At 43.3% G+C, this 17,240-nt stretch overlaps 1 protein-coding gene and 1 long non-coding RNA gene across 2 annotated transcripts in view; both read left to right on the forward strand.

Annotated features, from left to right (window-relative positions):
• LOC144073713 (uncharacterized) overlaps positions 1-1,306 on the forward strand; it is a 28,925-nt gene extending 27,619 nt beyond the window's left edge. The window contains exon 5 of the long non-coding RNA XR_013300160.1: positions 1-1,306. This exon is cut by the window's left edge and continues 1,015 nt beyond it. This is a non-coding gene — a long non-coding RNA (uncharacterized LOC144073713).
• A 4,568-nt stretch (positions 1,307-5,874) lies between these two features.
• LOC144073712 (neural-cadherin) overlaps positions 5,875-17,240 on the forward strand; it is a 94,348-nt gene continuing 82,982 nt past the window's right edge. Inside the window, exon 1 of the mRNA XM_077599746.1 lies at positions 5,875-7,115. Coding sequence (XP_077455872.1) covers positions 6,197-7,115 — 919 coding nt within the window. The 5' untranslated portion in view covers positions 5,875-6,196. The remainder of the gene's footprint in view (positions 7,116-17,240) is intronic.

Genomic DNA, 17,240 nt, shown 5'->3' on the forward strand with positions numbered 1-17,240 from the left:
GTTTTAGGATCAAATTCAAATGAAGATTATAGATGTATATTATATTTCCTGATTTTCCCCCTTTTAAATCAATAATTGCATTTTTTTATCCATTTTTTTTCTTTTGGTGTTTTTTTTTTAGGCCAAAAAGCATTTTGTAAAATCTAAAAATAAATATATAAAAATATTTTCGGTTTTCCACTTTAATATTGAATATAATTTCAAAAAAACTTTGTTTCCATTTGAAATGAAACAAATGATTATTAGATGTTTTCCCTTACTAAGAAAAAAATTTCAAATAAACAGTTTTATATCTATAAAAAAACTGAATATTTAGGCCTTTTGATCCAGTTCTTATAATCCAATTAAAAAAAAAATCTAAATATTATATCCAAAATGGCCCGGCCCACATGAAATCGAGTTGATGTTATTGCGGCCCGCGAACCAACCCGAGTTTGACACCCTTGCTCTAGATCAGGGGTAGGGAACCTACGGCTCGGGAGCCACATGTGGCTCTTTTTATGGGTGCGTATGGCTCGGAGCTAAAATATGGAAACCGGTGGTGAGAGAGCCTAGTCCCGAACGCACCAATAGGAACGTCACGTCGGCACTGCGGCATTGATTTTTTTTCATTAGAGTCTTATGCATCCATTCTGTCATTGATATTCATTGATTAGCAACAGCGTAACAATGTTATCAAAATAATCCAGAGACTTTTTGTACTTTAAAAGTGGTAAAATGACAAAAAAAATGGCACATTTTCATGTATTTTGACTTTTAAATTGTGGGTATGGCTCTCAAGGAATTACATTTGAAAATAGGAATTGTTTATGGCTCTCTCTTTCAAAAAGGTTCCCGACCCCTGCTCTAGATGGTGGCAATGTCAGCTGGGATAGGCTCCGGCGCCCCCCCGCGACCCTTGTAAGGATAAGCGGTGCAAAAAGTCACATGCAATTTAGTAGCTAGACCCCCAGAAAGACGATATGGCACCATTTGACTTTGATTTTTGTTTTGGTTCCGACCGAACATCTCGCCAGTTAGTTTTCTGTGCAAACATCAAATTGCATCCCATCATGCATCTGAGTGCAAGAGACGCGGGCGCCACTTGATTGACAGCTCTTTGAAAACACCGTTATTAGAGGCAGAGTGGAAAGAAATAGCTTCAAACAGACACTCCACATGGCTTTTAATGTGCGCCTTGGCGTCTGAAGTTTCTCCTACTTCGATGGTGTCGAACTCGCTTTGGTTCGCGGGCCAAATTCACGCCGAAGGGATCTCGCGTGGGTATTTTTGGCTAACTCACTTTCCCACCATTGACGTGATAATACTTACCGTATTTTCTCGCAAATGACCTGTCTCCGCCTATAAGCCGCGCTGTTAAAATTGCCTTAAAATCATTGAATTTTACAATTTCTCTCATATAAGCTGACCTTGAATCACAATTTTCACCTCTGTATTCATGGTTTTAATAGGGAGTGCAAATGAATGTTACTTTGAAGGGAAAATCTTAAGAAAAATCAGCGCACGTGCTATTTCTGAGATACTGTATGAATCAAAAAGAACGTCTGCTGGATTGCACCTTATTTGGGTCGATATCATACGGAAGTTAAATTAAAAAAGGAAGTCACGTGAGCAGTACAACCAGAAAGTGTGTCCGTATTGGTCTGGTTTGTCATCCCTCGGTAAGATGGCGGCGCCCTGAGCGACCAATGGCAGGCACAATTACCGTATTTTCACGACTATAAGGCGCACATAAAAGTATTAAATTTTCTCCAAAATAGACAGGGCGCCTCATAATCCAGGGCGCTTTATATATGGACCAATACTAAAATTGTTATCACGATAAAATCAAATAAATCAGTGGATAGGGGACACCATCCTCTACAGCTCTCACAACTACGGCAAGCAGCCCCCCGACTCTACTTTTCCCCGTAGAAAAAGTACTGCGCAGTGACTGCTGGGATATGTAGTTCTTTTGTCAATACACCCAATGAATTGTGGCCTGTATACATCGACATCAACACAGCTTTACAAAGGGTGGCAGGCAGCGCCGGGCTATTTACGCTAGCTCCTAGCTAGCTACTATTTGCGAATGGAATTTAGCGTGTGTCCGTATGTTTAAGCTGGTGTATGTTTTGCCATGCCTGGCTGCATCTATCTATGTGTGTGTCAAATACGGAAATAGCACTCGTTATTGACACTGCGGCTAAAAAATATGATGCGCCGTATAGTCGTGAAAATACGGTAAGTGAGTTTTTTCATGTTTTATGCAAAATACGTGTTTTTTATTTTTGGGGGAATTTCATTCCTAGATGTCAAAATAGATTTACTTTAGAGTTTTATCTGTTCATCTTTCCTCTATTTTGAAATAAAGGACCGTATCGGCCGCATCGTTATGGCATTTCGCGCATGTCAAGTGTAATTTGTGCACATATAAGCCGTATGTGGATTTTTGAGGCATTTTCAGGTGACTTCCTGTTGCTTTTGTATGTAGAAAATAGAGCAAGTGCATTTGGTCACACAACCAACTCCCAAACTTCTGTTTTGTGCACCGTTGTCAAAAAAAATGAAACCATTTAATTCTTTACGTACGTTCTGTAATCCATTTTTAAAAAAAATATTTCTTAATCATAATTACAGTTAGCGGTCATTATGATGGGGGAAGGCAGGCGTTCGCTAATCGCACAATTTGGCTGTCAGTCACCTGCGATTGGGAAAGGCGGCGCAATTTGGAGTGTCATTGGACGGCTGGTCTCCATCTGCTGCCAAAACGCGCACAGACGCCAGCACGCCACAATTATGCGTCCGTCAGGTTGATGCTTGTCAGATTGCCGCGCGACATTTTGCGGATGGATGGAAAGTGATTCGAAGCATCTGTCGGAAGGTGGACGACACGGTGCGGACGCGCCGACCATCTTGGTGGTCACGTGACGGAAGGGCGGGGTCGAGTCGCTTGGAAATGTGCTCACCTGACGTACGGGGTGGTCATGTAACTTTTTTTGTGGCATCGCGGGGCTTCGCTGTAGGGTCATGTGACTTGACGATGCGGTCACACGGTTTCAGGGTGCCGTGTGGCTTCGTTGGGTGGTCATGTGGCTTCACGGTGTGGCCGTGTAAGGTCACTGTGTAGTCATTTGACTTTACTCTCTGGTCACGTGACGTCACTGCATGGTCATGTGACTTCACTGTAAGATCATGTGATGACACTGTATGATCATTTACCTTTACTGTACAGTGGTAACTCGAGATACGAGTTTAATTCGTTCCGGGACTGAGCTCGTATGTCGATCTTCTTGTAACTCGAACGAACCTTTCCCATTGAAATGAACTAAAAACAAATTAATTAGTTCCAACTGTCTGAACACCAAAAACAGAATATTTTGGACTTTTTGCACCGGTGAATCGTAATACAACATAAATAAATTGAAATGAACTTGGATTACAATGCAGACACACTCAAAAATATGTTTAATCTAACCTTACACTAAACTTTATTCTAATTTTGTTTTACATTTTTATACCTTTTGTTCTTCCGGCCAGGTTGGCTGTTTGCCCCGCCTCAACCCTCACGTTCGCTATCGATGGGCTGTTTGCTTTTGTATTCCCTTCAAAATATTCCGAAAATGATGCACACAAATGTGACGTCACTATATGGTTATGTGGCTTCACTGTATGGCCATTTGACCTCAATGTATGGTTATGTGACTTCACCACCATGTGACGACATCACTATATGGTGATGTGACTTTATGGTATAGTCATGGGACTTCACTGTAAGGCACATGTGTCAAAGTGGCGGCCCGGGGGCCAAATCTGGCCCGCCGCATCATTTTGTGTGGCCCGGGAAATTAAATCATGAGTGCCGACTTTCTGTTTTAGGATCAAATTAAAATGAAGAGTATAGATGTATATTACATTTCCTGATTTTCCCCCTTTTAAATCAATAATTGTCATTTCTTAATCCATTTTTTCTGTGTTTTTAGTTCAAAAATCATTTTGTAAAATCTAAAAATATATTTTAAAAAAAGCTAAAATAAACATTGTTTTAGATCTATAAAATACTGAATATTCAGGGCTTTTATTCCAGTTCTTTTAATCTATTTATAAAAAAAAATATCTAAATATTATAACTAAAATGGTCCGGCCCATATGAAATTGAGTTGACGTTAACGCGGCCAGCGAACCAACCCGACCGAGTCTGACACCCTTGTTCTAGAAGCTTGATAATGATCCAGATTATTTGATTCAGGTGTGTCGGTGAAGGGAGACATGGAAGACAGACTGGATCGGTGTCCTCGAGGACATTATTACTAGAGACACCGCAACTTTCTGGTTATACGTATAGCTGTGTCGTTGTACAACCTGAATGTCATTTCTGGATATTTGTGTCCCGAAAAACGGTTAGGAACAATTGTTTATAAAGAAAAACACCAAGATCATATCATGTGGTCACACATTACTGTGACCAGGCTACACAAAACAATGATCAAATAAAGGCAGACATTTTGATTAGCGAGCATGAAGCTATATATGCCTACGTTCTGGTGGGAATGTATATTTTCAATACATCACGCCGTCTATTTTCCCAAACGTTCCGTCAGAGTGACAACCCTGGCCATTTGGGCGCGGTTTTGATGTCCGTTTTATTTCTTTTTGTCCTGTTTGAAGCTTAACTGGAGAACAAGGCAATAAAAGCCCCGACAAAGTCGTTCCGTTCAACCTCGGCGTCATTTCGCCATCTCGCTCTCAAAGCGGCGCTTGGCTTTCATCGCCAACATGTGGAGATCATTCTGACGTCTCCGAGGGGGGCTTCCTCTCCCCGACGCCGCTTTGAGCTGTCATTTCTTTCAAAGCAAAGAAAGCGCATTCATGTCGACAAAAGTCTACTTCACAATCCCCCCAATTCAAAACATCTGAGCATCGGTGACGAGTCGCATCACAAAGCAATTAGTCAAAACAGAAGAGAGACCGTCTTTGCGTCAAACGTGAACTGCGGTCGACCATTCCTGGGGGATTGGTCGCTAGGTGCCTTTGTTTCAGTGCCTTTGACGGCGCTAGGCGTCCAATCCATTTTGAATGGGGGATTGAAGTGGCAGCCAGTGAGTTGAATTAAGACAAAATGGAATGGACATCTATCACCGTCAATGGCAGACCAAATATTTGAATTTTTGTTTTTTTATTTGTTTGAATATCTGTTTTGAAATGTAGTTTTTCTTTTAATACATAAAATATTACTCAAAATTATTTTTGTCACTCATTATTATGTCATTTTTTTAAATAACTATTTATTCTATTTAAATAAACAATTTTATTCCAAAATACATTCTTCAATGCATACATTCATTTTTAAAATGAAATAAATACATGTTTTGAAAGGTAGTTCTTCTTTTGATACATAAAATATTACTCCGAATTATTTTTGTCAATCACTATTATGTCATTTTTTTAATAACTATTTATTCTATTTAAATATGTTTTATATTCCAAAATAAATTCTTCAATGCATTCATTCATTTTAAAATGAAATAAATACATGTTTTGAAAGGTAGTTCTTCTTTTTATACATAAAATATTACTCTGAATTATTTTTGTCACTCATTATTATTTCATTTTTTAATAACTACTTATTCTATTTATATAAACAATTTTATTCCAAAATACATTCTTCAATGCATTCATTCATTTTTAAAATGAAATAAATACATTTTCATTGCCTATTGGAAAATACTGTGAAAATACATGTGGGCCGCAAAATATTGACCCAGGGCCGAATTTGGCCCCTGTGCCACAGGTTTGATTCCATGGATGTATTTGAATGTTCAAAAAATAAAATAAAATAGAATAAAAGGCTAATCTATACATTAACGTGGTGGTCCTGCCCTTTAACTTAAAAAATAAATAAATAAATGTGTATTTCTTCCTCCCTGTCGTTCAAACCTGCCTCCTTCTTTCCAATTGGTCCATCCCCTGATGGGCTGGGAGGGGCCTAGTGAGCCACATGGAACCCTTGGGGTCGCCTCTCCCCCTTTTCACTCTCATCCAGTATCCCGTCGCATCAACTCGTCCCTCCTCGCCTTTTCTTTTTCTTTTTTTTAACTTTACCAAGTTATGGACGTTAGGCTTTTCAATGTAGCATTCCAAAAAAGGCAAGTTTGACTAAATTATCCTTTTTGGGGGAGTCGTTCGCTTTTGAGCTGTTTTTGTTTTTAATGGAAACATGGGCAAAAAAGAAGTCTTTGCTCACTTCCTGCTCTTGATTTGCATCTCGGTCCACCTGCTCGCCACTTCCGCTCGCCACTTGCGCTACTCCGGACGAATCGCGGAGAACTCCCCGCCCGGGACGCCCGTCGCCGGTGTAGCCGTGCCCGTGTTAGCCGGCGTTTGCGCCGGAAGTGGAGCCACGCTGAAGGGCAGCTACGCGTCCGATTTCCGCCTCGTTCGCCTCCACGGTCGTCGTCCACGCTGGCTTTTGGTCTCGAGCAAGCGTCTGGACCGAGAGTTCATCGCCATGTACGAGCTGAGCGTGGCCCGCTGCGCCGGAGTTTGGGTTCCGGTCCAAGTGGAGGTGACGGACGTTAACGACAACGCGCCTCGCTTCACCTCGGCCAACCGGAGCGTGGAGGTGGACGAGTCGACCCCACTCGGGACCGAGTTGGCCCGCTTGGACGCCAAAGACGAAGACGCGGAGGCGAACGGACGCCTGACTTTTTACGCATGGCCCCACTCCGCTTTGCTCCGGGTGGAGCCCGACAGCGGACGGGTGACCCTGGTGGGCTCCCTCCGCGGTCTGAGTCGCCTCGCGACCCGCCTGTACGTCAAAGACGGCGGGGAGCCGCCGCTGGTCGGCGGGCCGCTCGTTCTGGAGGTCCTGGTTCGGCGTGGCGCAAAGCGGAAGTCGCGCGCCCTGCCACGGGAGGAGGACGACGACACTTACGCCGTCAGCGTTCCGGGCGGAACCGGTGTCGGGGACCTGCTGTTCACTGTCCCCGACCGGAGGTTCGAGCGCCGCTGGTTCGAGGTGAACTCCGACGAAGACTCGCCGCCGGTGCACGTGGAGAGGGACTCGGGGAGAGTTTTCCTGGCGCGTCGCTTGACGGAACCCGTGGAAGTCCTGGTCAAGATCCACAAACAAGGGGGTAAGTAAGAATATTTTGCTTTTTATTTATTTGATGGTTGAGTCTAGTTCGGTTCAAAAAATGTTCTGCAGGGATTTGTTCATTTTGGCGTGGGTAAACACGTTGCAGGTGTGGCGGACAAGTTAGACTCAAAGAGCCAAAAATATTAACTGAGTCAAAAAGAGAAACTGTACATCGGAATCAACACATTTTTAAAAAATCCAATCTGCCTAATTATTTTTCAAATATATTTAATTTGTCTTTAAATGGGCACTGGTTAATTTTAGTGTGTTTTAAGATGAACACGAAATGAGGCAAAGAGCCACAAAATGTAAAAAAAAAATATGATAAGAAGCAAAGAGCCGCATTCATTTTTGGCTGGGAGCCGCATGTGGCTGGAGAGCCGCGTGTTCGCCACCCCTGTCAAAGAGAGTCACACTTGTCAGGTAGGTGTTGTGTTTTGCGCCATCTGGTTTGTCTTAGTGCTTGTTTGTTTTGGTCGCATTTCACAAAGAGGAGGCCACTTGTTTTGTGTGCTTAGTTTAGCGTTTGAAGGCAATTGTGGACGTTTTGGGGGGTCTGAATTTCAGGGAAAGTGACTTTTGAAGTGTGTATTTAAAAAAGATGTTTTGGAAATTGCGCAAGATGGCCCTAAAATGGCTTTTTCAAACAGAAATAGGAAACTTCCAGTTGGTTTTCAAGCATGGATTTGTAAGATTTTTTGGTGGGTGAACTTGTTTCATTTTGCTGAGTCAGATTTTGGAATGCGATTTGGGGTTCTGTTTAAGACAGTTGTCCACTTTCAGACAAAGTAACAGACTTCCTGTGCATTTTTAGACATTGCTCCTTGAGGCTTTTTTGTGGGTCTCCTGATGATAGACACGTCTACCAAATTTCATGAGGCCAAGTGAAACCGTATTCGGGGGCTGAATTTTGAAATGACATCAAAGACACTGTAAATTGATCAAATTTAGCCATAACCGTTCACTTCAAACCAAAATAGCAGACTTACCGTGTCTTTTCGGGCATGGCCGCTTGAGACTTTTTTGTGGGTCTTCTTCTGATAGACATGTCTACCAAATTTCATGTTGCTATGTGAATCCATATTCAGGGGCTGAATTTTCAAAACATTTCAAAGAACGAAAAAATGACTGCAGTAAAATGGCCAACTCAAACAAAACATATTCCTTGTTTGTTTTTAAGTACTTTTTTGAAACATTTTTGTGGGTCTACTTATGATAGACACAGCTGCCATTTTTCTCCATTCTCGTGAAGTTGAATTAAATCAATTTTAAAAATAAATAAATCAGTCTGCGAGCCCCTTCCCGAGCTAAAACTAAATCGAAATCCCTCCTTCAACGAGCAAACTCGCAGATTCTTTAGCGTTTATTGGTACAGAAAATGTCCAAAATATGTGGGCGCCTAAAACCCCCAAAAGTCTATTTTCTTTCTCTAACTTGAGTGACACGTTTTCAATGTAAAGGTCAACGTGTTCTTCATCCAAAGCGGCCTAGCTGAGAACCAAATCCTTTGCAAACAAACTAGGCGAGTGTCCAAGATGACAACGTCCTGTTTGACAAGATGAAACGACATCCAGATGCCGCTCACTAGCCCCGCCCCCCCGTCCCTCAAATGTTGAAGCGGGGGCTCTAAACCGGCCCCCGTCGGGCCGGCGGCGGCTCGGCATCCGTTTGTTCAATCAGGGCAAGCTAGCCGCGTGCGCCCGCTGTTTATTTGCACTAATTAGCCGTGTTTGCTCACCTGGACGCCCGACTGGTCTCCGCTTCTGTCAGCGGGGAGCGCCGGAGCGACCCCCGGGACGGGTATTTTCAGTTTTTTTTTGTGTTTTTTTTAAGGCTGGGGGTCTTGTCTTGAGTCTGATTTGTGGGACACGCCGCTGAGCGCCGCCTAAATTCCGGCTTTGATTGAGGCGCTCTGCTTTTTGTCAGCGCGTCGGCGTCCGACCGGTCGCGGCGTGCGACCAAACGCAGTCGTTTACCATCCCCTAAAAATGTAGGGAGGGACGGAGTAAAAGATCAGCGTGGCGTGGAGGCTCGAGGAGTCTGATGAGATGAAAATGCGGCAAGAAAAGTATCAACCCGACGATGATTGATTGCCGTGACAACTGGGCGAAAGCGATGGAGGCGATTGTTGAAGTCCAATCATCTTTATGTTGTGACTTGAAATGAGTTTTTTTTTAGGTTTGGAATGATTTTTTTTTACTGAGTTACTCTGCATTTTTTTACCTACCAGAAGTCACTCTTAATACAGGAAAAACTAGAGTTTTTTTTGCCATGGGGTAAATCTGATTTCATTGGCTCCCATTGACGGTCCTAGACGTCCAATCCAATGGCAGCCAAAAAAATAATGCAAAAGATTTCATCAGGAATATACAAACATTAACAGAGCAATTCTAGCTTAGAAGGGTCATATAAACATTGATTGAAATACAATTTGTGAGTATCAATTTGTTCATTTGCTATCAGCTTCCCAGTCCAAATAGATTGGACGCCTAGCATTGCTAATGTCAAAAACTGAATCACCAAAAATGGAAAAACATCCTCTCTTCCCATCAAAAGTTATTAAAAAAATCAAATTTACCTCATGATTGGATGCCTAGCATTGCTAATGTCAAAAAGTGAATCACCAAAAATGGAAAAACATCCTCTATTCCCATCAAAAGTTCTTTAAAAAATCCAATTTACCTCATGTTAAAAACACTGGTTGTAAAAAAACAGCAACTCAGTACTGATAATAGATAAAAAGAACAACTAACATGTATACTACCTAAATATCTCATCTTAATTTCTGAGACGCTTTTATCCTCACTAGAGTCGTGGGGGGTGCTGGAGCCTATCCCAGCTGACTTCAGACCAAAGGCGGGGGGCTGAATTGGCCAGCCAATCACAGGGTACAATGAGAAAAACAACCAATCACTCATAGCTAGGGGCAATTTAGAGTGTCCACTCAGCCTACCATGCATGTCTTTGGAATGTGGGAAGAAACCGGAGTACCTGGAGAAAACCCACGCAGTCCCAGGGAGAACATACAAACTCCAAAATAAATCCCTGACTCACCCCAAAATGACCAGTCAGTGACCCAGGAATGGCCCAAAATGTAGCCGCATTGACCCAAATTCCCAATTTTTAACCTAAATTCCAATCTATGCTAGCTAGCGACCACTTTAAGCCTAGCCTGGCCATATTAATGTCTTTGTATATTCCATCTTTGTTCCCCTTTAAAAAGGTCAGACTGGAGCGCGTCAGCATGTGGTCGCCATCATTTCCCCGCCGGCGTTTTTTTGCACACGCTAACACGAAGGCACCCACACACGCACCAGCAGCGGGAAAACGTGCGGATCGAGAACGGTGTGATCAATGTTTGTGACAATGACAGACGCACAAATACACTCGTGGTGAAGCCCACCCGCCCAGGGGGCAGGCCAGCTACTTTTTTAGCCTGCGCGCGCAAGCTAACGCTCACGCCGCTGTGGCAGGTTGCGTTCCGCCTCTGGCCAAAAACGCACAATGGAATAAACCGTGGCGACAAACTTTGCGCTTCACCTCGGGGTTCACACACCCGCGCAAAGACCGCTTAACCTCACATGGGGGGTGTCCCTTTTTTTTAACTTGTATTTTAGGGGTCACTTTTGGTCAAATTTGGGTCATTTTCTTTTGATTCTGATAGACTTTCCCAGATTTTTCTTGTTCGTTTGTCGGTCCCTGCTAATTTTGGGGTATTTCCAGGTGACTTCCTGTTGGTTTTGGGGTATTTTAAGGGGACTTCCTGTATGTTTTGGTGCAAGGGTGTCAGAATCGGGTTGGTTCGCGGGCCGCTTTAACGTCAACTTGATTTCACGTGGGCCGGACCATTTTAGATATAATATTTAGATTTTTTTTTAAATAAATGGATTAAAAGAACTGGATTAAAAGCCCTGAATATTCAGTTTTTTATAGATCTAAAGCAATGTTTATTTTAGCTTTTTTTAAACATATTTTTAGATTTTACAAAATGATTTTTGAACTAAAAACACAGAAAAAATGGATTAAAAATGACAATTATTGATTTAAAAGGGGGAAAATCAGGAAATTTAATATACATCTATACTTTTCATTTTAATTTGATCCTAAAACAGAAAGTCGGCACTCATAATTTACTTTCCCGGGCCACACAAAATGATGCGGCGGACCAGATTTGGCCCCCGGGCCGCCACTTTGACACCCGTGTTTTGGGGCATTTTAACGTGTATCCACAATAAGAAATAGAAATGTTGATAAAATGAAAGCATTTAATTCTGTACGTACAGTATGAATGAGCTAAAAAGAGCATGTCAGGCAAAACAACCGGAGTACCCGCAGAAAACCCACACAGCGCAAAGAGAACATTTAAACTCCAGGCATTTTGGCAAATTTTCCAAGTCCAAACAGATTGCTTTTTTTATTGCCGTCCGTGAAAACGTGACCATTTAGGGCCGGTCATCCCAGTTGAAATGGATTGGACATCTACGGGCCAGAGCAGGACATCCTAATACTTTATCGACGACCTTAATCGTCCGTCGCCCGGGGCGAGGCCGCTCGCCGACCGGGACAAGGTCGTCCGATCGGAATTGGCACCCGAGCGCTAACCGCGGAAACGTCAATCGCATTCCCGGAATCAACCGGTTTGGACGTCTATGTCTGTCGTCGTTCGTCCTTCAATTGTTCGCTTCTAGTTTGAGACGGAAAGTTGGGAGTCTTGACAAAGGCGGCGTAGCGTGGCCAATGTCGTTAGCGAGCGGGACGTCCGTCAAAATCTGACTCCGTCACGCCGGTTGTCAGTCGGGTCTCCCGAGCCGCGTCCCGTCCCTCGAGGGACGACGAAGGCCGGCGCCGGATGAGGGCGAGGAGCTTATCTGCTCCTGGCAAGTCTCCTCTGGTCATTCAAAGGCAAAAAAGGTTGGCAAAAAAGGTTGTTTTAATTTAAAAAAAAAAAAAAAAAAGGCCAACTTTGATTTTAAAAAAAAACTTGCCATGAAGAAGCAAAGGGACATGCTAAGAATTTTAAATGCAGATGAGATGCCATTTCAAACCAAGCCAAATCTTTCTTACGGACCATTTGGCCGTTTATCATTAAGGAGGTCAAAGGTCAGACAGTCATGGCGGTCCTTGCAGTCTAAATGAATTGGACACCTAGCGCCGTCTTTGGCAGTCTGTGAGTTCAATTTTGGGGTTGTGAGGTCACGGGTCAGACAGTCATGGCGGTGCTCCCAGTTAAAATGAATTGGACATCTAGCGCCGTCAATGGTAGCCTGCCAGTTCACTTTTGGGGTGATGAGGTCAAAGGTCAGACAGTCATGGCGGTCCTCCCAGTTTAAATGAATTGGACATCTATCGCAATCAACGGCAGTCTGTGAGTTAAACTTTGGAGTGTGAGGGGTCAAAGGTCAGACAGTCATGCCCGGTCATCCCAGTCAAAACGGATTGGGCGTTTAATGTCATCATTGGCAGCCTGTGAGTTCAATTTTGGGGTCATGAGGTCGCAATGTTCAGACAATCGCTGCCAGGTCTCCCAGTCAAAACCGATTGGCTGTCTAGTGCTAGGGACGTTGGCAGGGAAGGAACATTGGAGGTCCAATCAACAGCCATCAAGTCAGGATGATGTTTGGTGTTGTATCCTCGTCAACGGCCCTAAAAAAATGAACGCCATTAAATTTGGAATATATATATATATACATATTTTTTTTCTCGTCCATTTCCTGCACTCGGACGCAAGTAGATGCACTTTGAAAGAGCAGAATCAAAGATCCTTTACATGAAATATATAATAGCGACCACGTCCGCTCTTTAATGGCGTCCCCGTAGTGTTACGCGACGGGACTTTGGCGTCACTGCCGGGTTAGCGGGGTCGCTCGGGGTCCGCTTGTCGTCAATTAAAGCTCAAAGCGCGAGCGGGAACGGAGGCGGGAAGCGGGAGGACTTCAGTGGACGGCGAGTGGCGAGGCAGCTGTCGGAAATCCCTGGAAAGCTGACCCACATGCGTTCCCGGCCACGCCGACACGCAAAATGGCGCACGCTTTCATGTCTGCTTCTTTGATAGCCAACGACTGGAGCTTCGTTCGGGTCGCGCTGTTGGGATTTTGTTGCAAATCCCCAGAAATTCTCTGGATTCGTTACGCTTTGACATACGCTATCGCTACTTTTTTGGTCGCAAAAACTCCAAAACCTGATGGACACCCTTTTTTTAAATCAATTTTCTGCACCTCTTATCCTCACAAAGGTTGTAGGGGTGCTGGAGCCTATCCCAGCTGACTTCAGGCACCCTGAAATGGTGACCAGCCAATAACAGCTTTTCTTAATTTGACTAAAATGTCATGTTTCACACAAAAAAATGATTCCAATTCATTTTATTGGCATTTTATTGCTTGATAAATTCTTTGTTACTAATTAAAACCACAAAATTAACGTTGAAAGTCAGTCACTAGATCTGGAATTTTCCAACATGAACAGGAAGTGACAGGAAACTCAATAGGAAGTGATGTAAAACCAACAGGAAGTACTCAAAATGAACAGGGACTCCATACTGCTGTAAAACCTACAGGATGCCATTCCAAATCAACAGGAAATGACCTCGATTGACAGGAAATGACCTCAATTGATGGGACATGACCTCAATTGACAGGAATTGACCTCAATTGACAGGAAATGACCTCAATTAACAGAAAAAAGACTTAGGAAATGCCCCAAGATCAATCGGAATTAACCCAAAAAAATTCCGAAATGAAAAGGAAGTGACCTGACTCTACTCAAAGCAAGTGACATCTGCTCCAAAATCAACAGGAAGTGGCCCAGAAATTGTCCAAAATCAAAACAAAGTGACCAGGAAGAGGAAGTGACCTGGAATTTCCACAAGATGAACAGGAACCAGTCAGATGTAGTCGGTGCATTTAAAAAAAATATATATATACACACACAAAATCGCAGTTGAACTTGCATACACAAAGTAATAATAGTAATAATTCACACTCACGGATTCCCAAACTTGCACGGAGAGCAAAATGTATGATGACAACAAAGTGGCGCGCCCGAGGGTGCGAGCCCTGGCCGTCTTGTCGCGGCCCATTTCGAGGCGCGCCGTCGCCGATGCCAACCTGCTTCAGATCCGATTACCGACCGGGCCGCCAAGAGGTGCGCGCTAACGCCGTGCCGGGCTGCCGTGTCCGGGGGGGAGGGGCGTTAGTAGGATCACCCCCACTATAACTACAAAATACAAGTACAATTATCAAAAAGTCTATTTATTAAATATTACAGCTATAAGCATGTCAAGACTGGCCTACACTGTGAAAAATTAGGAATCACTTTACAAAACCAAAAAATGTTTCCCTTTGTGTTCAGTATTGGAGAAAATATTTAAAGTTGTCTTTATTCTAAGATTGAAAACATATTCGACGTCCTTTTTAAGAATGTTACAAACATGGTAGGAAACGATTATTTCTGCTTGCTTTTGCTTTTCTGGAACTTTTTGATGTTTGGTGTGGGATGATAAAGAGGGGGCGTCAAAAAAAAAAAGAAAGAAAGTGGCTTCCAGGCCAGAGCGTGTTTTAACAAGATATGTGGACGCCATTTTCTTCTCCTTCTTCTCCCGGGCATCTCTCACAGTGGCTTAGTAGTATCAGCATTTTTATATATTTATTGATGTATCATTGGAACTTTGTGGCATTTCCTCTGACAAAAGCCCATTTTTCTTTGGGTGTGTGTTTTTTGGAATGTGGGAGGAAACCGGAGTATCCGCAGGAAACCCACGCAGGCCTGGGGAAAACATGCAAACTCCACAGAGGTGGATTGACCTGGATTTGAACCCAGGAACCCAGAGCTGTGAGGCCAACACGCTAACCACTTCATTATTTATTGGATTGGATTGGATTGGATAACTTTATTCATCCCGTATTCGGGAAATTTCGTTGTCACAGTAGCAAGAGGGTGAGAATACAGACACAGAAAAGGCATTTTAGACATAAATAGATAGGTCATAAGTAAGTTAATAAATAAAATAAATACATGAATAAATAAGCGTGTTGCTGAAATATATATATGTATGTATATGTATATATGTATATGTATACATATATGTATATATATATGTGTGTGTGTGTGTATATATATATATATATATATATATATATATATATACGCATACATACACATATGTACATACACAGATGTACATGTATACATACGGTAGGTCTTAACACTCAGCCGTTTGTTTTGTTAAAGAGCCTGACAGCTGATGGGAGGAAAGATGGGAGGTTATGACTTATATATTGATATTACTTTTTGATTATTTAATTGTCTGTTTGTTTATTGTTGCTATTTGTGCCTTGAATGTCATTATACTTGTATAATGACAATAAAAGCATTCAATTCAATTTTGGAACATTGGAGGTTTCGTCCAAATTGGTGGGGACGACATTCTCGTTAAGACGGAAAAAGGCCTCGCCGAGACCGAATCCGCTGATTCGCTCTTTTTAAAAAATTGCGTCTAATTAGCAAATATGTCCAAGAAGCGGACGGCAACAGCTGGAGGCTGCGCGGCGTCCCCCCGAGCTTTTCGACCACTGGCGAGCCACTTCAAACCGCCTGTGATGTGAGGGCGCCGCGCCGTCCGTCATCATCCTCCTCCTTCATCTTCCACGTTTTTTTTATTTTTTGTATCCTCGGGTCATACGCGTGCGCACCTGACTCAGCAAGGGTCTTTTTATTTATTTATTTTTTGATTCCTTTATTTTTTTCAAGGCCAAAACAAGCTTAATGGCGGAAAGCTGAACACGCACAGCCCGAAGACGCCTCCTCCACTTCCTGCCTATTTTCCGCTCGCTTTGAAGCAGACGCTTTTTGGACCTCGTCGAGCTTTTCGCTCGGAATTCGAGCGGGTCGTCGTGCTTTTTGTGCAAACGCCACCAAAACGTTCATGTTTGTAGTGGTGACAGGCTTCCGTGGCCAGCGGCATGATGGGGAAATGGCGCTCGGTTAGCGGTACGTCGGCTAACATCGGTTGGTTTTGACGCCTAAAATAATTGAATTGAATGTTTTTGTTGTCGTTATGCAAGTATAATGAGATTTAAAGCTTAAGGGCAGAAATAACAACAACATACAGACAAATAAATAATTAATAAAAAAGAATAAATAAGTCATAAAGAAATAAGTAGACCACATAATAAGTAGGGAAGTGCACAAATAACAACACAAAACTAACAGAAATTATCAATAAATGATAATAAGAATAAATAAATAAGTAGTCAACATAATAGATAAGTAGTAGTCAACATAGATAAGAAATCTCAACACGGGTGAGTGGTTAGCGCGTCGGCTTCACAGTTCTGGGGTCGAGGGTTTGATCCCAGGTGGTTCCTCACTGTGTGGTGTTTGCATGTTCTCCCCAGGCTTGGGTGGATTTTCTCCGGGTACTCCGGTTCCCTCAAGAATCCCCAAAACATGTATGCTAAGCTAGCTGGCTAATACTTTAAATTGTCCCTAGCTATGATTGGTTGTCCTTTGTCACCTTGTGCTCCGTGATTGCGTGGCCATCTATTGAGGGTGTCAGCAGGGATAGGCTCCAGCACCCCCCACGGGCCTTCTGGCCATAAGCGGTTCAGAAAATGAATGAATATCTCATTTTCTGAACTGCTTTATCCTAATTAGGGGGGTGCTGGAGCCTATTCTAGCTGTCTCCGGGCCAGAGACGGGGGGACACCCTGAATCGGTGGCCAACCAATCGCAGGGCACGATGATACAAACAACCAATCACTCATAGCTAGGGACAATTTCGAGTGTCCAATCAGCCTACCATGCATGTTTTTGGAATGTGGGAGGAAACCGGAGTACCCAAAGAAAACCCACGCCGGCTCGGGGAGAACATGCAAACTCCACACAGGTGTATGTGACCCGGATTCCAACCCAGGACCCCAGAGCTGTGAGGCCGCCGCGCTAACCACTCGCTCCACTGGTCCGCCCTGTAACACTGTATGACTTATCTTTGGAAAAGAGTGTCATTGGTTGTTGGTCTCCTTGTGCCCTGCAATAGGTTGGTCGCTAATTTAGGACATCTCACCACGCCTGGTGCCCATATTGGCTGGGATAGGCTCCAGCACCCCCGGCCCTGTGTGGATATGCG

This window comes from Stigmatopora argus, chromosome 4, assembly GCF_051989625.1.
Source record: "Stigmatopora argus isolate UIUO_Sarg chromosome 4, RoL_Sarg_1.0, whole genome shotgun sequence".
Taxonomy (NCBI): domain Eukaryota; kingdom Metazoa; phylum Chordata; class Actinopteri; order Syngnathiformes; family Syngnathidae; genus Stigmatopora; species Stigmatopora argus.